Source organism: Perca flavescens, chromosome 6, assembly GCF_004354835.1.
Source record: "Perca flavescens isolate YP-PL-M2 chromosome 6, PFLA_1.0, whole genome shotgun sequence".
In the NCBI taxonomy this organism is placed as follows: Eukaryota; Metazoa; Chordata; class Actinopteri; order Perciformes; family Percidae; genus Perca; species Perca flavescens.
The window spans coordinates 32,245,796-32,262,691 of NC_041336.1; the positions used below are offsets into that span (position 1 = coordinate 32,245,796).

Consider the following 16,896-nt stretch of genomic DNA (forward strand, 5'->3'; position numbering starts at 1 on the left):
TTGATTAAAAATAATTCAATAAAGAGATGCCTCAGTGTCATGATTACTGCACGGTAAGTGGAAACAACACATTGATTCTGGAAGAGATCATCAGCTCTACAATGACTCAGTATCTCTGCAGGTTGACTGAGCAAAAAGGGTGGCAAGAAGAGCATCCGCTAATAAATCATTCAAACATTTTTAGTGTAATAAAGTGTAAGGCAAAAGCTCTATTATCATAGCATTTCTTTGATTTTGCCTCTCTTAACTGATTCATTTTGCACGTGCAAGTTGAATGAAATTAGCTCATTGCTTTGAAAAGAAAGAGAGAGAGCACTTTATCTCAATGATTGTATCATTACAGCAGTAAAGTTATATAAATCACATAGCAAACAACACAAGGACAAAGGTCAAAAAGAGGTAATATACTGTTGAGTGCCTATCTTGATACGGAATTAGTTTTTATTTACTGTACCACAGCTCCTGCTGGTAACACTTTATTTGAAGGGGTGTGCATAAGACTGACATGACACCGTAGGAGTCATTTTGAGTATTCATGACTGTTGTCATTCGGTAAAACATGGTTGTTAGAGAGCGCATTTGTTTAGTTTTGTCTTATTTGTTTGATTTCCCCCCTGCCAATCTACTGCTCCACAATCCTGTCCGGTAGGTAGGTGGCGGTAATGCGCATTAAAGCTGGTTGCTAACCGCCAATTTAAGAGCAGAAGAGGAAGAACACTACGATGCTGACGTGTAGCTAGGTAGGGAGGGAGACAGTACGCTGTGGAATAGTTATCGGCCTTTTGGCTAAGGTCAGGTGTAGTAGCTATCTGTTCTTATCAGTTTAATAACCGAATAGTTCTACACATCCATGGTGGAGTAAGGGAAGTGACTGTTGAGCTGTTTGTAGCCCCTGACTGTAAGCTAGCACTTAGTATTCCTCTTTATCACAAGTCTGTGTCATAGACAGACTACTATGAAATGATCTGCTTTGGTACTTAGTTAGCTATTTGGTACAATAACAACGGAAGACAACCGGGCCAATTGCACAGGTAGGGGACTCCTAATTAAATTTACGACGAGCTAAAGTTAGCAGGCTGTAGTGCTAGCTAACTGTAACTTAGTTATTAACGTTAGCTAGCTAACGTTACAGTTAAATGATATTGACACAGTCGTTGACACATTAGCTTAAAGCGGTTGTATTGTAGTTAATTGACATTTTCTTACGTTATTGCTGAAAACAAACGATTTTGGTATTTATAGGTGATAACGTAACATTTAACGTAACATCGGTCACAGTGCTAATATAGCTAACGTTAACAGTGCTGAGCCCCACACATCCAAGGTAAATGCAACCGACTTCTATGACTAAACTGATAAAGGACTGCAAAAAAAGAGTACAATGACAATTTTCTGCTTTTTAGTGGAGACGTTTTGTTTATTTTTTGCAGTTCATAGAGTCAAAATTAGACATCATATAAACCATGTCTCATTCATAAATATATCTTACATGCTGTTGTCTCTTGCAAAGGCATGTAGCTACAGTTATTAAAAAAAACAATCTTGTGTAGCAGATAAAAGATGTATTACCGTTACGGAGTATAATTTTGTCTGTAACATTGTATGATTTACATTTTTTTTCCTGACATCATCTGTTGTTTCCCGGAAGTTTCCTATGTTTCTCCGGAAGTTAGAGCAACTAGAGGGGTTTAAAGGTTATATGAGGCCATCAACAGCCGACCAAACAACACGCCTCTTTTCATTTATTAACATTAAAGATTTCTGTAGGTTTGAAAAATTGGGATAATATAAATGCACAACAACAACAAAATATATAACTTGTATATAGTTGTGTCGTCGTTTTTAGACATTTTAATGCAGAATGTGATGGGATGTGGTCGTCAGCAATTCACTGTCTGCTAAAAGCACCCAGTCTGAGTCAACCTAATGGGGTGTTGTCTACCCAAATGGATTGCCGTGTGTGTTTTAACTTGATTACGTGCCCTCAAGCGACACACCTAAAAACTAGGTGTTCAGGGGTGTAGCAACCTCAGTGGACACCAGCAGGTGACGGACAGAGCATGCCACAGATAAACTAACACTCTAGCTGCGTTTCAATAGTGGTTCAACATGCCCTTGTTCACTTCCCCTAAGCACTTGCCCTTGGGGAATCCCTGCCGCTATTGTAACTGTTGTTCATTTGTCTAAAAAAAACTGAAGTGAACTTGGTGGAGGTGGATATTACCCAGAATGCTTTGCAGTTATGCATTTGGTGCAAGAATACATCCATGGTTAGGTGGCAGTAAGGCAATTAAGTAAGTAAAATTTATTTATAGAGTGCATTTCACAGGTACAAATCACTTTACAAGGTACAAACACATCACCCTGACCATACATATACAAACATACAATGTGACAATGGGGTAGACAGGCCAGGAAGACAGGGTATTATGAAAATACAGCATGACATGAGGATAGGGGAGGACAAAAAGGCAACTCCCAGACTATGCCCCTGATAGGGGTACTGTGTAGGAACAGGAAAAAAACACCTCAGCAATATAAGCACATAACCAGTACAAGAGCACATAAGACACACAATGGGGGAGGGGAGTGTTGGTGTGGAGGTAGTCCAGCACAGGCAAGCAGCCATCTGGTCCTGCAGCCATGCAAGGCGCTGGTCACAGACCCGCCCGCCTGACTGGGGGTACAAAGTGGCGAAGGCGAGATATGGGGTGTGGTGGGTGAGTGCACATCTGTATATATGTAAGGGTTCGTGTGTGTTTGTAGGCCTGAGTAGTCAAACTACGTCTGGCCCTGCAATCTCATTGTCTCAGTCCGCACGATAGTCATAGCGATACATAGCCGGTTGCCATGGAGTCAATCTTGAACAGGACCCAGTCCGAGTCAACAATCAGCAGGTGTCTGTGGGAATCGGGTAAGGAACGCAAGAGTGTGCCTCGCTTGAGTGCTACCAGGGGGAGTGATTATTCAACACCGGCCTCGGCCAAGGCCAGCGCTTCAGGGAGCCGAAAAGATAAGATTGGAATTTGTTTTGTCTGCGAGGAGCCGCAGTTAGTCACTCACGTCTACTCCGAAATGTCCCCTCTGGTCTCTGTATCGATCAAATTTCCTTGCCAAAGCCGTGAGTTTCTCCATGATGTTGTCCCGCTTGTCCAGAGCTGTCAGTTTCTCCAAGATGGTATCCATATTGTGGCTCATGGTGTTCATAGTCACAATCTGAGTTCCCTCTGCCTACTGCTTCAACCATATTTATTTTTTACTAAAACATGTAATATAACTGTCAGTTAATATTTAGCCTAAATTATACTTTTAATTTGCTTATATTTACTAGACAGTTGTTCTTGTGATTTTATTTTTCCCAACAAGCTTGAAATTATTATGGAACTGTTTTTGCAAGATAAAATACGTTGCAATAATATGATTACTCCTACAGATCACAAACTTTCTAAATTGGAAACTTAAGCCTATGCAGCTGATTACCAAGCCTCATTGAAATGAGCAGGTATTTATGAGGTGTAAAAGGCAGTAATAACACTTTTTTTTTTATAAATATTTATATAGCGCCTTTCATACAAAAAATGGAAATTGCATGACCTAAGAAGACAGAATAAACAAAAAACGGTGATAGACTGCCATAATTAATGGATAATGAAACGCACTTGAAGCAGCAGAGCTAAGCCTACAACTGGCGGTGGATCCATGTAGTTTGAGCTGAAAGTGAACAAGGGCAGGAGCGTTGCATTTGAATCCTCTGCTCCTGCCCCACATACCTTCCCTCTGCTCTCCAAGTGCCCTCCGTGTGACGTACGCTGTTACGTAATATCAAGGGCTGAGGGGAAATGAACGAGGATATGTTGAACCACTATTGAAACGCAGCATCTGTTTTCCACAGGTGGGCTTGAATGCAGCAGATGTATGAAGAAGTGTAGGTGACTTATACAACAACGATGGGGAAGAGGAAGGTGCCAGATCTATACAGAGCCCCCTTTCCTTTATACTCCATTAAAGTGGATCCTAAAACTGGGCTTGTAATCACAGCAGGAGGAGGGGGGGCTTCCAAGACCGGCATAAAGAATGCTGTGGTAAGTACGGAGGATCAAGTGTTTTGGAAATTAAACAGTTTAATAGATTACTACGGTGGCCCTGAAAACTTCACCCAATGCAACATTTCAAAATATATGCACATAGATAATGAAGAAATCTGCTTAACACATCCAATTTGACAACATTTTGTGTATTTGGTTGTGTGCGAAATTAGTTCTGCATTTGGTTGTTTTTTCTGTATTTGATTGTGTTTTCTGTATTTGATTGTGTTGTGGGTATGCAAGTGTGTGTATGTGTATGCCCGAGCACCCACAACGTCAGTTGGCGAATAGTAAATGGACTGCAGACTGTTCCACACTAGTGGAGTAACACACCATAGATGATCTGTAGTCCGTACGGATTAGAGCGTAGTCAGTCTTCCTCTATAATGCCATTCTAATTTAATTTTTTTTTTTTTTTATATTTGAATATTTAATGCTCAAATGCAGCCTGTTAAATATGTACTACACTACTCAGGCTTGTGCATTGTCAATGCCATTATCAGCATGTGGTTGTTGTTACACGTTCTGTGCACTAGAGGGACTTCCAACATCAGCCTGGCCTTGAAGGGGACCTACGTCATGGCGCATTGCATTTCTGGCCTGCCGCTGTCTGTTTAAATTATATTCCACCACGCACACAGTGACAAACACAAATCAAAAGTCATTACAGATTACTCTGTAATGACACATCTAACAGGTGTTGTGAAGCGGCTCTGTTGTAAAGGCTAGCTGTGCTCGGTTAGCACAATGACATCCTGTTAGAAAGCACAGCCGAAACGGTTTGTCATCAAATGAAGTAACAAAAGTGTTAGCCACGATGCTAACGCCATTGATAACTAAGCCAAACGGTGCTGTCACTGCTGTTTTAGTGATTTATAGGCAAACCTGTTTCTTGCAGGTTGTCACGTTACTGAGAATAAAGCTGCCATGTTAATCGTGCTGCCAGTGGAAGAATATGGTACGCGCACATAGCGGAGCTTGCAAACTGGCTTTTTTTGTCGACAACGCGAACGATGTCAACATAACTCACTGGAAATCCAAAATACTTCCACACCGGCAACTTCAGTGAAAGAGGAGGGGGGCTCAAGATTGTCAATGGGTCTCCTGCATCTGCAGTTGCCATGCTGTCTTTTGACTGGCTGTAGCTGAGTTAAAGGAGTTTGACTCGCAGCACTTCGACACGTGTGTGTTTTTGTCCGCTTGACAAGCCGACCGGACGTGACATGAGGGCCTGGCAGCATCGACGATTCCATTTTTTGATACCTCCGGTTCAGGCTGGTCCTCATCCTCAACATGTGCCTTTGTCAGTCACGGAAAATACTTTTCAATACTTGTCTGGATTGAAGCAGCAAACATTCAGTGTAAGAGTAAAAAAATGACATAACATTATTTGACATACATTGTTTGATTCACAGCTGCTACATATAGTGTTTTGACCTCGACAACCCAACTGTATTTTACTGCAAACTTGCGACTAGTTAACTTTCTAAAGCAGGCGCAGTTGCTTGTTTGCTAAGAGAGTCGGGTCGGGACTCCAACATTAACACACTGACAGCAGTGTATTCAGAATATAAAATATTTATCACACTTTTTAAAGTGTGATTGTGTAAAGGTGTTCACGAGATAGATACCTACCTTTCGTGAACTTTTGAATTTCGCCAGCAGTCTTCTCGTGTGTGTGTGTGTGTGTGTGTGTGTGTGTGTGTGTGTGTGTGTGTGTGTGTGTGTGTGTGTGTGTGTGTGTGTGTGTGTGTGTGTGTGTGTGTGTGTGTGTGTGTGTGTGTGTGTGTGTGTGTGTGTGTGTGTGTGTGTGTGTGTGTGTGTGTGTGTGTGTGTGTGTGTGTGTGTGTGTGAGAATGTTTTTAAAGAATAGTCAACTTTTTCATTGAATCAAGAGAAACACTGAAAAGAAGGATAATGGTACAGTCTCCATGCTACACTAATGATAGTATTAAGACTTTCCTCTGTGTACACGTCCTCTACAAGTAGGCTTATAATTGTGGCTGTAATATTTGTGTCCCCTTCAAAAATTGTTTGTTTATTTTCCCCTGAATGCTCTGTAGACAGCTCAGGCTCCCCAAACGCGAACAAAAACGAACTACGCCAACCTGCCCCACGAACCATAACAAACAGTGTTCCAGCCGATAACCGACAAGAAGGAGCTGGTTGAGCCGTCAATGCAGCAGCATTAGCACGTAGGCTACTTCCACAATGCGTATTCATGACTCAACCAGCTCCTTCTTGTCGGTTATTGGCTGGAACACTGTTTGTTATGGTTCATGGGGCAGGTTGGCCCAGTTTCTATGTTGCCGTTTGTGGAGCCTGGGCTGTCTACAGAGACCGCGTTTTTTTTTTTTTTTTTTTTTTTTTTTTTTTTAATAGTGTGTTCAGGGGACAGGCAGCTAGAGGATAGTGAGGAGAAGTTTGCTGTATGGGACGAAAAAATGTTGTAGCCTAAAAAACACATCACATCACTTATTAATGTAGGGAGAGTTAGAACAGAATACGTTATTGTCATTTTTTTTATTTGTCAAGTTGATCCCTACCTCTAGCCTACCGGTAATAAATAGAAAATGAACCGCAATGCCTTGCATTACGCGGTTCCCATGCCCCCTCGGGCTTGGACCCCTAATAAAGCAGTTCAACACAGATAATCCCGTTTGTTTAATTTCTTTTTATGACTCAATGCTTTACAAAAATGTGTTTATGGTTAAATCGCTTACAAGAACACAACATTGTTGAGCACAGATTCTACATAGATCTAGCCTCTTAATTTTTGCTCTCAAAGTGCACCACCAGTGCTTTTAACTTTAAAATGTACAACATCCCCCTATGTCCGCCGTATCCTTCTCATCTTTTTTACCCCTGACATGTTTGCATGTCTGTTAATTAGATCTATAATCATTTTTGTAATGACGTAAGTCATTCACTATTTCTATCAACACTATTGTGTTGAGTGAAAATATTTATTTTTTTGTCATTGGGGTTATATAAATGTTATTTATGGTGGTGTTGGATTGCTGCTACACTGCCTTGTGAATACAAGTGCGTGCCTCCAGGAGAGCAAACTGTTGTTTGACTGCTATAAAAATGTTGTTTTTGAAAGGCTAAACACCAACAAATACGGATGGAAGCAGAATATTTTGTTAGATAAAAACATTGTGAACTTTGGGAAATAAGTAAATCTGTCTTTTTTCGATATATTTTGACTTTTGGACTTCACAAAGCTCCGAGTTATTGGAAATGTTGGATCTTTCCAAGTCCAGTGCAGCGACCACTGGAATCTAATTCTACAACAAATACTATATCTCCAGCATTTTTATCCCAAATGCTATGCTGTCAAATTGGGGAAGCAGTTTATTTGCTTTTGTTTTGTCATTTTGCATGTCTTCTTAAGTTGTAGTGTGTTGCGCTTTCAGAGCCACCATAGAATACAGCAGAACAGGGTATGACATGATTATATATATCTATGTTGCATAAGGTACTCAGCATGTATTGTCCACACCAGAACATGTTAAGTCTGAGGGTATGAATAGAAATGTGGATTACATGCATTATGAGAGTTTGTAAACAATCAGCAGAAGCAGACTTATGGCTGTGTGTGTGTGTGTGTGTGTGTGTGTGTGTGTGTGTTTCAGCAATTCCTGGATCTACAGCTGGTTGGAGAACACCAGTACAGTGCCAGTCTCCTTCACTCTCATGACACTGACACACGTGCCACCATGAACATGGCTATAGGCAATGGTGTGATTGCTGCAGGACAGGACGGGACCTGCTCTCTGATGAGGTTTAAACAGTGCTCGCAGAAAGAGGAAGGCAAAGCTGCTGCTGCTGAGGATGGTGAGGCTTACTACTACAATCAGGAATACAGTATACCTACTGTCTTTTTAAACTCTGTTTGCTACGGTGAAACAACAACCTGGCAGAGGCCTGCTTGGTTGTTTTAGGGAATGATTGTAAAGATTTACCAAAAATATGTTTACGGCATTTATTATGTAACTGGGACGTTTTGCGACCGACTGGTGGGGATTTGTTACGGACAAAATACAAACGGCGATACACTGGTATGGCATATTACATTTAACCATGTATCCAGCTAAGTTAAGAAAAGCCTAATTTATTTAGCTCTAAACAAGTTGATGGAAACTCATCTAATTCATTACCAATGCATTTCTATTTTTGTGACTTTTTCTGTGTTTTTTGATTGACAAATGAATGGAAACCAATCTCAGGTCTCTTGTTTGTTAAAAGATAAGTTATAAAGTTGCTCCGTACTAGTCACTGAATTGTAAAGTCAGTACTGTTCCTGTCATGAGCCTTTAGGACTAATAATTTAATTTCTCCAGTTAGCTGATCAGTCATTGGTTGGCCTGCTGAGATATTTTGATCTGATCTTCTGAAATTGAATTTGATTGTTTTAGCTGTGCAGCATAGCATAACATGGTGATCTACCCAAGTTAGCATGGGGATCTATCCTAGTTATCGTGGTGATCTACTGTCGTTAGCATGGTGATCTACCCTAGTTAAAAGTGAGACCGCTTTCTTATACCGAAAAACCTGAGTTAAACCCAGAGATAGCTGGAATTAACCCAAATTTTGCTTCACTTGATTAAATATTACAAGCTTTTCTACATTTAACTTGAGTAATTTGTATTCTTCTTCTTCAGTGACTGTATGTATTTTAAGGGCTGATGCAGATTATTAGTAGTTAATGCAACCAATAACCACCATTTACAGTAATTTAGTCTAAATTAAGATTTTGAAATGTAACAAACTCCAATACGGAACTTTGTTTAAATGCGTTAAGCAATTATTAAATCAAACTGAAACTGTAGTCATTAGAGAACTCAAGACTAGCTTCATTTATTACATGCAAAACATTTGAGTGGCAAGAGAGTTAGCCCTTACAAGCCCTTCAAGTAGCCTCACAACCTGGTATTCAAAAAACTAAACTAGATGAATGTGTACAACAGCATTCCATGTAGCCTATTAACCAGTAGTGCTCAGATTTTTTGAAAAGTAGCAATGCCACAGTGTAAAAATTATCAGAAGTATGTCTTGCATTTAATCCATTAAGTAAATGTTATTGTAACAAACAAAAAATACTAAATTTAACAGTAAACGTCCATTTATAAATAATATATAACTACTGATGAATTAATGTATTCAAAACTTGATGTTGCATATCCTGAAAGTAGGTCGATCACTACTTCTGACACTCGTAGTGCTGTTTTAAGTTCTAAAATAAGACCAGCACCGATGAAGCTATAGGTTTAGACATCTGCACCTGTACCTAGCGTTATAGTTGCACTATCGCAGCTTCATGAGTTGAAAGCAAGCTGGTGAAATAAGAGCGTGTGTAACCTTATTGATCAAAATGAGCATATAAGTTGGTGGTTATCAGATGGTCATAAAATGTCAGTGCATCCCTTTCTTTAACTTTACTTAAACCAAAGAAGCCATTAGAACTAGGAGGATAAGGAGTTATCCTAGCATCAAAGTGTTGCTATAATCTGTTCTACAACAGCTGCATAATGGACTTCAAGCGTTGAGTGTAAGAAAAGGAAGATATCATCCTTATACAAAAAAAAGTCAAACCTGTGTCTTTGTTTACAATAACCCATGCGTGTCCCATTCAGGCGTCTTTGTGATCCATTAAAAATTTGTGTCGTTTGTGCAGCAGAAAATCGCGTGCAGCAGGGTAATGCCAGGCGACGAGCTGGGAAAAGAGACAAAGGTGGTCCGGATGAAGCTGCAGCATCTGGAGATATTTCGCCTATGAAGAATGAGACGGCTCATATCTCGGTGACTGGTTTGGCTGAAGTGCAGTCAGACCTGAACCCCGTGGACCCGCTTCAGAAAGTAGTCAGGTTCAGTCCAGACCTGAGCCTTCTGCTGACAGGAGGCACAGACGGACACATACGAGTCTGGGAGGTAAATAATGTCTAGTTGTTCTCTTCAATTTTAGAGTATCTTTACACCAGCCATGTTTGATTGGTGTGTTTAGACTCTGGACTGCATTAGTTTGATTCATTTGGGATATTGGGACAATGCTTTTAAACTTTAGTATTGATGTAAACTGGATCTTGATGTGTGAAAACCAGCTGGTGAAAATGCTCTTTATTGTGGTCTGTTTTATCATAGTAAAGTATTTTTTACACTAACCTTAACCACACCAAATCATATTTTCCCTCTAAGGACAATAAAGGTCTGAACTGAAATTAACTCAACTAAAGGCACTAAAACAATAAGGTGACACATCTTGTTTTTGGTAAATAATAAAGCAATTTACCAAGATAAATACTTATATTAGCTGGTTGCAGCTTTTTAATTAAGTAATCTTATCTGTGCTGCTGGTAGCTTATCTACACTTATGTCAGAGTTGAAGTGGATGAGCTACCAGGTGGCTTTCTAGAGTTGCCCTTGTGCACACCACTCAGCCATTATTGTATACTTTGGGCCTTTCTTTTAGATTGCAGAAACCACGGGCCTCATGTATAAAAGACTGCGTAGCTTTCATACTAAAAGATGGCGTACGCACAAATCCTAAAAAGTACATGCTCACAGGAATATTCAGATCTATAAAACTGGGCGTACTTTGCGGATGGCCCGCACATTCTCACGGCAAAGTAATTCGGTAACACTTTACTTGAAGGTATCTACATAAGAGTGACATGACACTGTCATGAACACATGACACTGTCATGACACAACCCTAACCATAACTTGTCATGACAAAAACCGAATGGCACTTATTAAAAGAAGCGTTATGTCATAAACATTTATGACTTGTTTATAATGTTTATGACACGTTCATGACAGTGTCATGTCACTCTTATGTAGATACCTTCAAGTAAATAAAAATAAAAAACGATTTATTTATTTTTTTATACATCACACCGTGTGCCAGCGACCTGCAATCTCTACGTGCGTATGCAACGTTTATATATGACGCCCCAGGACCTTTTCCTCTTATCTCAGCCCTGTGTGTTTTTATTTATAACTTTTAGCTAATCTGTAGATACTTTTACCTGATAATCCTAGAAGGGTTGCTGTTTCCGAAAAGCGCAATGTCTGCCACCGACAATCATTCAATGTTTAAAGAAAAATAAATAATTTAATTTTTTATTGAAATGGTTGTAAGCCCTTAGACTGTTTTAAATTCACTTAAATGTTTTGTTGTAAATCCCCATTAACTTTTGCAGACTAACTGTTTCAGCTTTGGCCTGCTACAATGAAACTGAACATTTTGGGTGTATTAATTTTCAAAGAGATTTAGTTGATAATTAAAGTGTTAGGATTTGTGGGCTGTGCTGTAAAGTTGTTGCTTCATTCCATGAATCAGCTATTAAATTGATGAACAATAAGTGTTATAACCAAAATTAATGATGGGAGAAACTTCAAAAATACATAGTTGACATATATATCTTTCTTCAAAAGAACATTCTCATGTTCTTTTGTTGCATTTACTTAAATAAGCAGGTTATAAAAAGCTGGACACTGGACATATGCATTTATGTCGTGACTTTTATTGTACGTTCTTGATTCTTTTTACAGTTTCCATCGCTAAAGAAGAGGTTTGACTTTAAAGCACATGAAGGGGAGATTGAAGACTTGGATATGAGTCCAGGGAACAAGGTGAAAAATTGACACCTCTTGGTAGAATGTGTGTGTCTGTCTCTCTGTCTGTGTCTGTCTCTGTGTGGTATTTATTCATTGTGTTCTCATGCAGCACCTGGTGACTGTTGGCCGGGACTTTTCCTGCAGTGTATGGAGTGGCAGCCAGTTGGCTATGGGTCTGAAATGGCTTGAAACCATGCCTCAAATAGCTGAGAAGACATATCGATATATGGCTTGCAGGTAAAAAAGGAAAAAAAGAAAAATGTACTTATTGTTTTACAAAACTGCATCCCAGCTCTTGACCTCACCATATATATCTGAATGATGGGACAGTCACTATAGATGGTTATATTTTCATGTATTTCAGGTTTGGAAAGGTAGCCGACCAAAAAGGCGCCCTGAGGCTTTACACTGTCCAGATCCCCCATAAACGAGACAGAAAACCTCCTCCTTGCTACCTCACCAAGTGGGACGGCAAGAGCTTTCTGCCCATGCTGACGGCTCCCTGTGGCACCGAGGTCATCTCCAGTCTGGCTGTCAGGTTACTGATCTTATATTATACCTTGTTAACCATGAATGCTAAGAGAGACCCGCCTTAGACATGAGGAAGTTAGGGTTTTGGTCAGGACTGCCTGATGGCCCACGCTACATAGTACGTGGCTTTTTATCCTCACCTCTCTGACAGTCAAATTGGATGCCACCTAACCCTGTATTAAGTAAACACGGCGGCAGGTATAAGAAAAGCTGTTTGTATCTTTGTCAAAACTACACTTTCTCATTCTCATGAAGTACTCCTGGTTAGATCTAAATGATAAAACTGTAGTTGTAATGCTTATTGTTTAAAAAATAAACCTGCATTTACAACTGGTCAACTAAAAAAGTAGTGCTGTGTAACATTTAAAACTTTTCTGAATCTGGTGTCAATACAGTTTTGGTAATGATACTGTAACAATACATTTTTATCACTTTAAGGAGAAGTCTGGTGATATTCTATATTTTGTGTTAGACAACCCATCCAAAGTGAAGACTAAAAACAACAATGAACGGATCCTACTCACAAGTATTGTTTGTGTGTTGAAGCCTGAACTTATCTAATCCTCTTTGTTATTGCTTGGATAGGTTAGTTCAGTGGTTCCACCATTACCTGTATGTTAAATAGTGTTACGCCCTAGGCTGTTTTAATATTGCATCGTAGGGCTGGGAAAATAATCGATTTGATTTAAAAATCAAGTTGGTAGGTCAAATCGATTCATATTTTCAAAAAATTGATTTTTTTAGATTTTTTTTTAATCCAAATACAGTATAAATAATTTGGATGTTTAACTATCTTTGTTGCACACTGCACAGTGACTTTTCACTTAAAGAAAGGGTTTGCCTTTGCAATTTTGTTTATGTTGATGCACTTTAATTAAATACAATATATAAATATTTTTAAAATATATTTACAGTTCGCAGTTATTTTGTTTTAAATGGAAGGGGGGGAAATCGAATCGTAAATCAAGTTTTTTATAAAAAAAAATCGTCTTTTTTTAGGGAAACAAATCGCCCAGCTCTATTGCGTCGCGATTATTTTCACTCTCAACTGGTCTTTATCTTTTACACATTGAAATTGATTTATAACCGATCATTGTTCCATCCCTTACTCTAACACCTGCTGCTGTATGTTGGTTCCAGAGGCTTGTGATCTGCTTGATCTCACTCTGCTCTCTCCAAATGCTGTGACCTTTAAAAACATCAGACAACAAGGCCCAAACAAAAGACTGCTAATGCCAGGAATTAGTCATGAACCCAGAGCATGAACCCCAAATCCCCAACATCACACACACACATCTCTCATTACACTAAATATGTTGTATCAAGATAAAGGATTCTGGCTCAACCATTACCGATTTTGTCAGGCACCTGAAAACGCTCCCTGATAGGTTAGCAAATATGTTTAGCTCAGCATTGGCCATTTAACATTAGCTTGCTTATTGCTTTAGCTACGACCTACGGAGGTAAACTCCGACTTTGCAAAGTGACGTATTCATTTATTTATTTAACTAATTTTAGAACGTGTTGGCTGTGGTTTGTTTTGCTCAGGTTGTTTTATTTACTTTTGTTTCCCTGTCTTTTAACTCACTCTCTAACCGATTTCATGTTAAAGTCCCTGTTGATTGGATCCCTCAGGTCAGCGTAGGAGAAAGGGGCGGGGCACAGTGCCCCGGGTAAGAAGCGAGAGAGGGGGAGTAGAGGAGTGTTAATAAAGCGTTTGGCTGATGTTTAACTGGATGCACCGTGTGCGATGCCGAATTGAAACCAAGCTAAGCAAACCTAACAATCGGTTACAGCACTGGGACCAGCGGTCTATATTTGGACCACCCAGCCCCTGTTAAAACCACCCACTCCCGCAAACCCAATACAGTCCTCTAGTCCAAGTCACCAAGTCCACATCTCTGGTTTTCAGTCATTTACGATCCAAGTTGTAAGTGCACTGGATGTATCGTTCTGATTGTGCAAAACCATTGGTATGGTCCTTGAAGGGCAAGTAGACTTATGATCCACAGTGTTTACCTGACCAGGCAAGTGAAAAAAGGAATTTCTTGCTTAAGTCTTTTTCAGTTCGTCAGTAGGGGAAGGATGGTCCCGTATACTGTACTTTGTTCTCTTAATAGTACTTTAGCATAGTTTTTTTTTTATATGAAAAGGTTAATCAGACTTCTTAGGATAAAAACAATAAATTCTTGCAGCATAATTTAACTTGAACCTTGTCTTTGACAGTGACTCTGGAACATTTCTTGGCCTTGGAACAGTAACAGGATCAGTGGCAATCTACATTGCTTTCTCCCTACAGGTAAAGACCTCGTGGACACGTATCTCAAACTGAGGAACATAAATCAACCAAGCAATCCCTGCTAGAGGTCGACCGATAGTGGATTTTACCGATACCGATAGCTAGGTTGGGCCGTATTTGCCGATAACCGATTAATCGACCAATAGTATTTAGAATTGATACTGGATAAAACAGTTGACAAAATACATACATTTTTTTTCAAAAGTCCAGACGCTTTTGCCAATAATCAAAATAATAATGTCATATTTATTGATATTACACCCACAGCAATGCTACACAAGCATGTGTGTTGTCTAAAACAGTTCTCCTACATATTTGGAGTCATCCAGTGCAAAAATAAACATAATGAGCATTATAATTCATATAAAGGACAAACTATTTACATTTCTTCAAAAAAGGCCCAAATGTATGCCAATGTAGACCTACAACCAATCAGAGCAACGGAACTCAACACTTTGTATCGTCTCCATAGCAACCACTCTTTGCACAATGCATTCATTCTAACTTCCGACTTTTAGACTTTTTTTGAAGCTGGATATATCATTTGTTGCGTGTAAATATAAATGTGGATAACGTTAGTGATAGTGACATGCTCGCTACAGTCGCATTTCTAGAGATGAATCGGCGAAAACAGGTTTTATTTCAATGAGTCACGGCTTTGTTCTAGCGCTGCTGGGCGCTCCCTCTCTTCACTCACTATCTCGCTCCACCATATAACGTCACCGTGCTTTCGGGCAGTTGTTGATGCTCCTCCGCTGAGGATTTTAAAATGAATGCGCTGTCGATTCTACACATCTCAATTGTCCAGCGGCAGCCACTAGACGGATCGAGACGATTTGGGTCGGACTTGCGTTCATTTTTGTCAGTGTTTAACCGCTTGAGGTTGGTTAGCCTACTACTAATGTTTAGCGTCATCTCAGCCTCAAAAGCAAACAAACATACTGTTGTGCTGTTCTTTCTCTACTAATGCAGCATCTATTCAACAAATTAATAACTTTATAATGATATAACAAAATGTACTGTATACATACCTTTTTGCTGTCCATGCTTTAAACGCGCATCTCATGTCGCACAGCATGTGATCTCCGTGCAGCGCGCAGTAACGCGTGTCGAAAATAAACAACACGAGGCATCAGTGATAGTTTTTATTTTGCCTCTAGAGGCCACTATTGTAATGCATGATGCCGGCAGAGCCTTCTCATCTCTCGTGTACTGTGTAATGAATGACAGCGTGCGCTTCTCAGCCGCTCCAGCAACGGACGCAAACAGGAAAAACTATCGCCATGGATTTTTGCCGATAACGATAGTTCCACCAATCAACTATCGGTGCCGATTAATCGGCAAAACCGATGAATCGGTCGACCTCTAATCCCTGCTGTGCTGACGATAACGTGTACTTAACTCTTTGTGTGTGCAGAAGCTGTATTATGTACAGGAGTCCCATGGCATTGTTGTGACAGACCTGGCCTTCCTGCCCGACTCGCTGAAAGGCAAAAATATCAAAGGAAATGTTGAAACCGCCATGTTGAGTGTAGCTGTGGACAGCCGCTGTCAGGTACATGCTGTCCCCAACCGAAGTAAGTCCTTCATCATCGTTCAAAGAACACACTGAAGACCATGTATCATGACTTCAGACTTGACCTTATCTTTGCCGTTGTTTTCCATTTTTCTCTAGGATCCTTTCCTATCTGGCTAGTGTTGTTCTTTTGTGGCCTCATGGTGGTCGGAGTCGTTCTCCTCCTACAATCCCTCTTTCCAGGATTTATTTAAATCATGCAAATGTTGTCACAGGTCATGGTTGATGGAACTTGGACACATCTTCACATGACTTGCTTTGCTGCTTTCAATATCAGCAGTCCTCGGTCCAACATCCACACCTCCCAGTGCTACATCACAACTCCCAGCTGATCTATTGAAGGCTCTTCCAGCTGCAGCGCTGACTCTAAACCGCTTTTATGGTTCCCTGACACTGTCCTCCTCAACTATTACTCAGGGTTGTTCCTCTCAGACCTGTAAACACAGTGGAATCAAACCAGGACAGACGATTGCATTTGCTTTGATCTCTATCAATTATTCTTCATCTTTTTTTGGATTCATGTTGGAGAGTTGATGGGCTCAGGTTCGTGAATATTTAAAGGGTGGAATCTTTTTATTGACATATTTAAGGAACAATGTAAAAAATATATAAATGATTGGCACAATGTGTCTGGTTTTGTTTTTTTGTTTACACATGGACACTTTGAATTACCCATTAGCCTCTTTGAATAATTGCTTTTTATGTGTTTTCCATTTTATCCACTAGTTGGCAGCAGAGACCAGATTTTGCAGTCCTCTGGTAAAGAACTGGGGTCTCATTTA

The 16,896-nt window shown here is 39.9% G+C and overlaps 1 protein-coding gene across 4 annotated transcripts; it reads left to right on the plus strand.

Moving 5' to 3' along the window:
- Positions 1 to 629: 629 nt before the first annotated feature.
- preb (prolactin regulatory element binding) lies at positions 630 to 16,743 on the plus strand. Of its 4 annotated transcripts, none has more exons than XM_028580620.1 (10): positions 630 to 1,031; positions 3,893 to 4,082; positions 7,724 to 7,925; positions 9,769 to 10,019; positions 11,643 to 11,723; positions 11,818 to 11,945; positions 12,073 to 12,246; positions 14,466 to 14,538; positions 15,956 to 16,115; positions 16,214 to 16,743. In XM_028580620.1, the coding sequence occupies exons 2-10, from the start codon at positions 3,948 to 3,950 to the stop codon at positions 16,306 to 16,308; spliced, it is 1,299 nt and encodes a 432-aa protein (XP_028436421.1). In that variant the 5' UTR covers positions 630 to 1,031; positions 3,893 to 3,947; the 3' UTR covers positions 16,309 to 16,743. The 4 variants fall into 4 exon arrangements, with proteins under 4 accessions (XP_028436421.1, XP_028436419.1, XP_028436418.1 ...); XM_028580618.1 differs by having other exon boundaries at positions 631 to 898; positions 9,766 to 10,019; XM_028580617.1 differs by having other exon boundaries at positions 632 to 1,031; positions 9,766 to 10,019.
- The last annotated feature ends 153 nt before the right edge of the window (positions 16,744 to 16,896 follow it).

Coding starts and splice junctions, on each gene's coding strand:
- preb (XM_028580618.1), top strand. CDS start 3,948: ATGGGGAAGAGGAAGGTGCCAGATCTATACAGAGCCCCCTTTCCTTTA. Junction 11,724..11,817: donor ATATGAGTCCAGGGAACAAG/GTGAAAAATTGA, acceptor GTTCTCATGCAG/CACCTGGTGACTGTTGGCCG. Junction 16,116..16,213: donor ACATGCTGTCCCCAACCGAA/GTAAGTCCTTCA, acceptor ATTTTTCTCTAG/GATCCTTTCCTATCTGGCTA.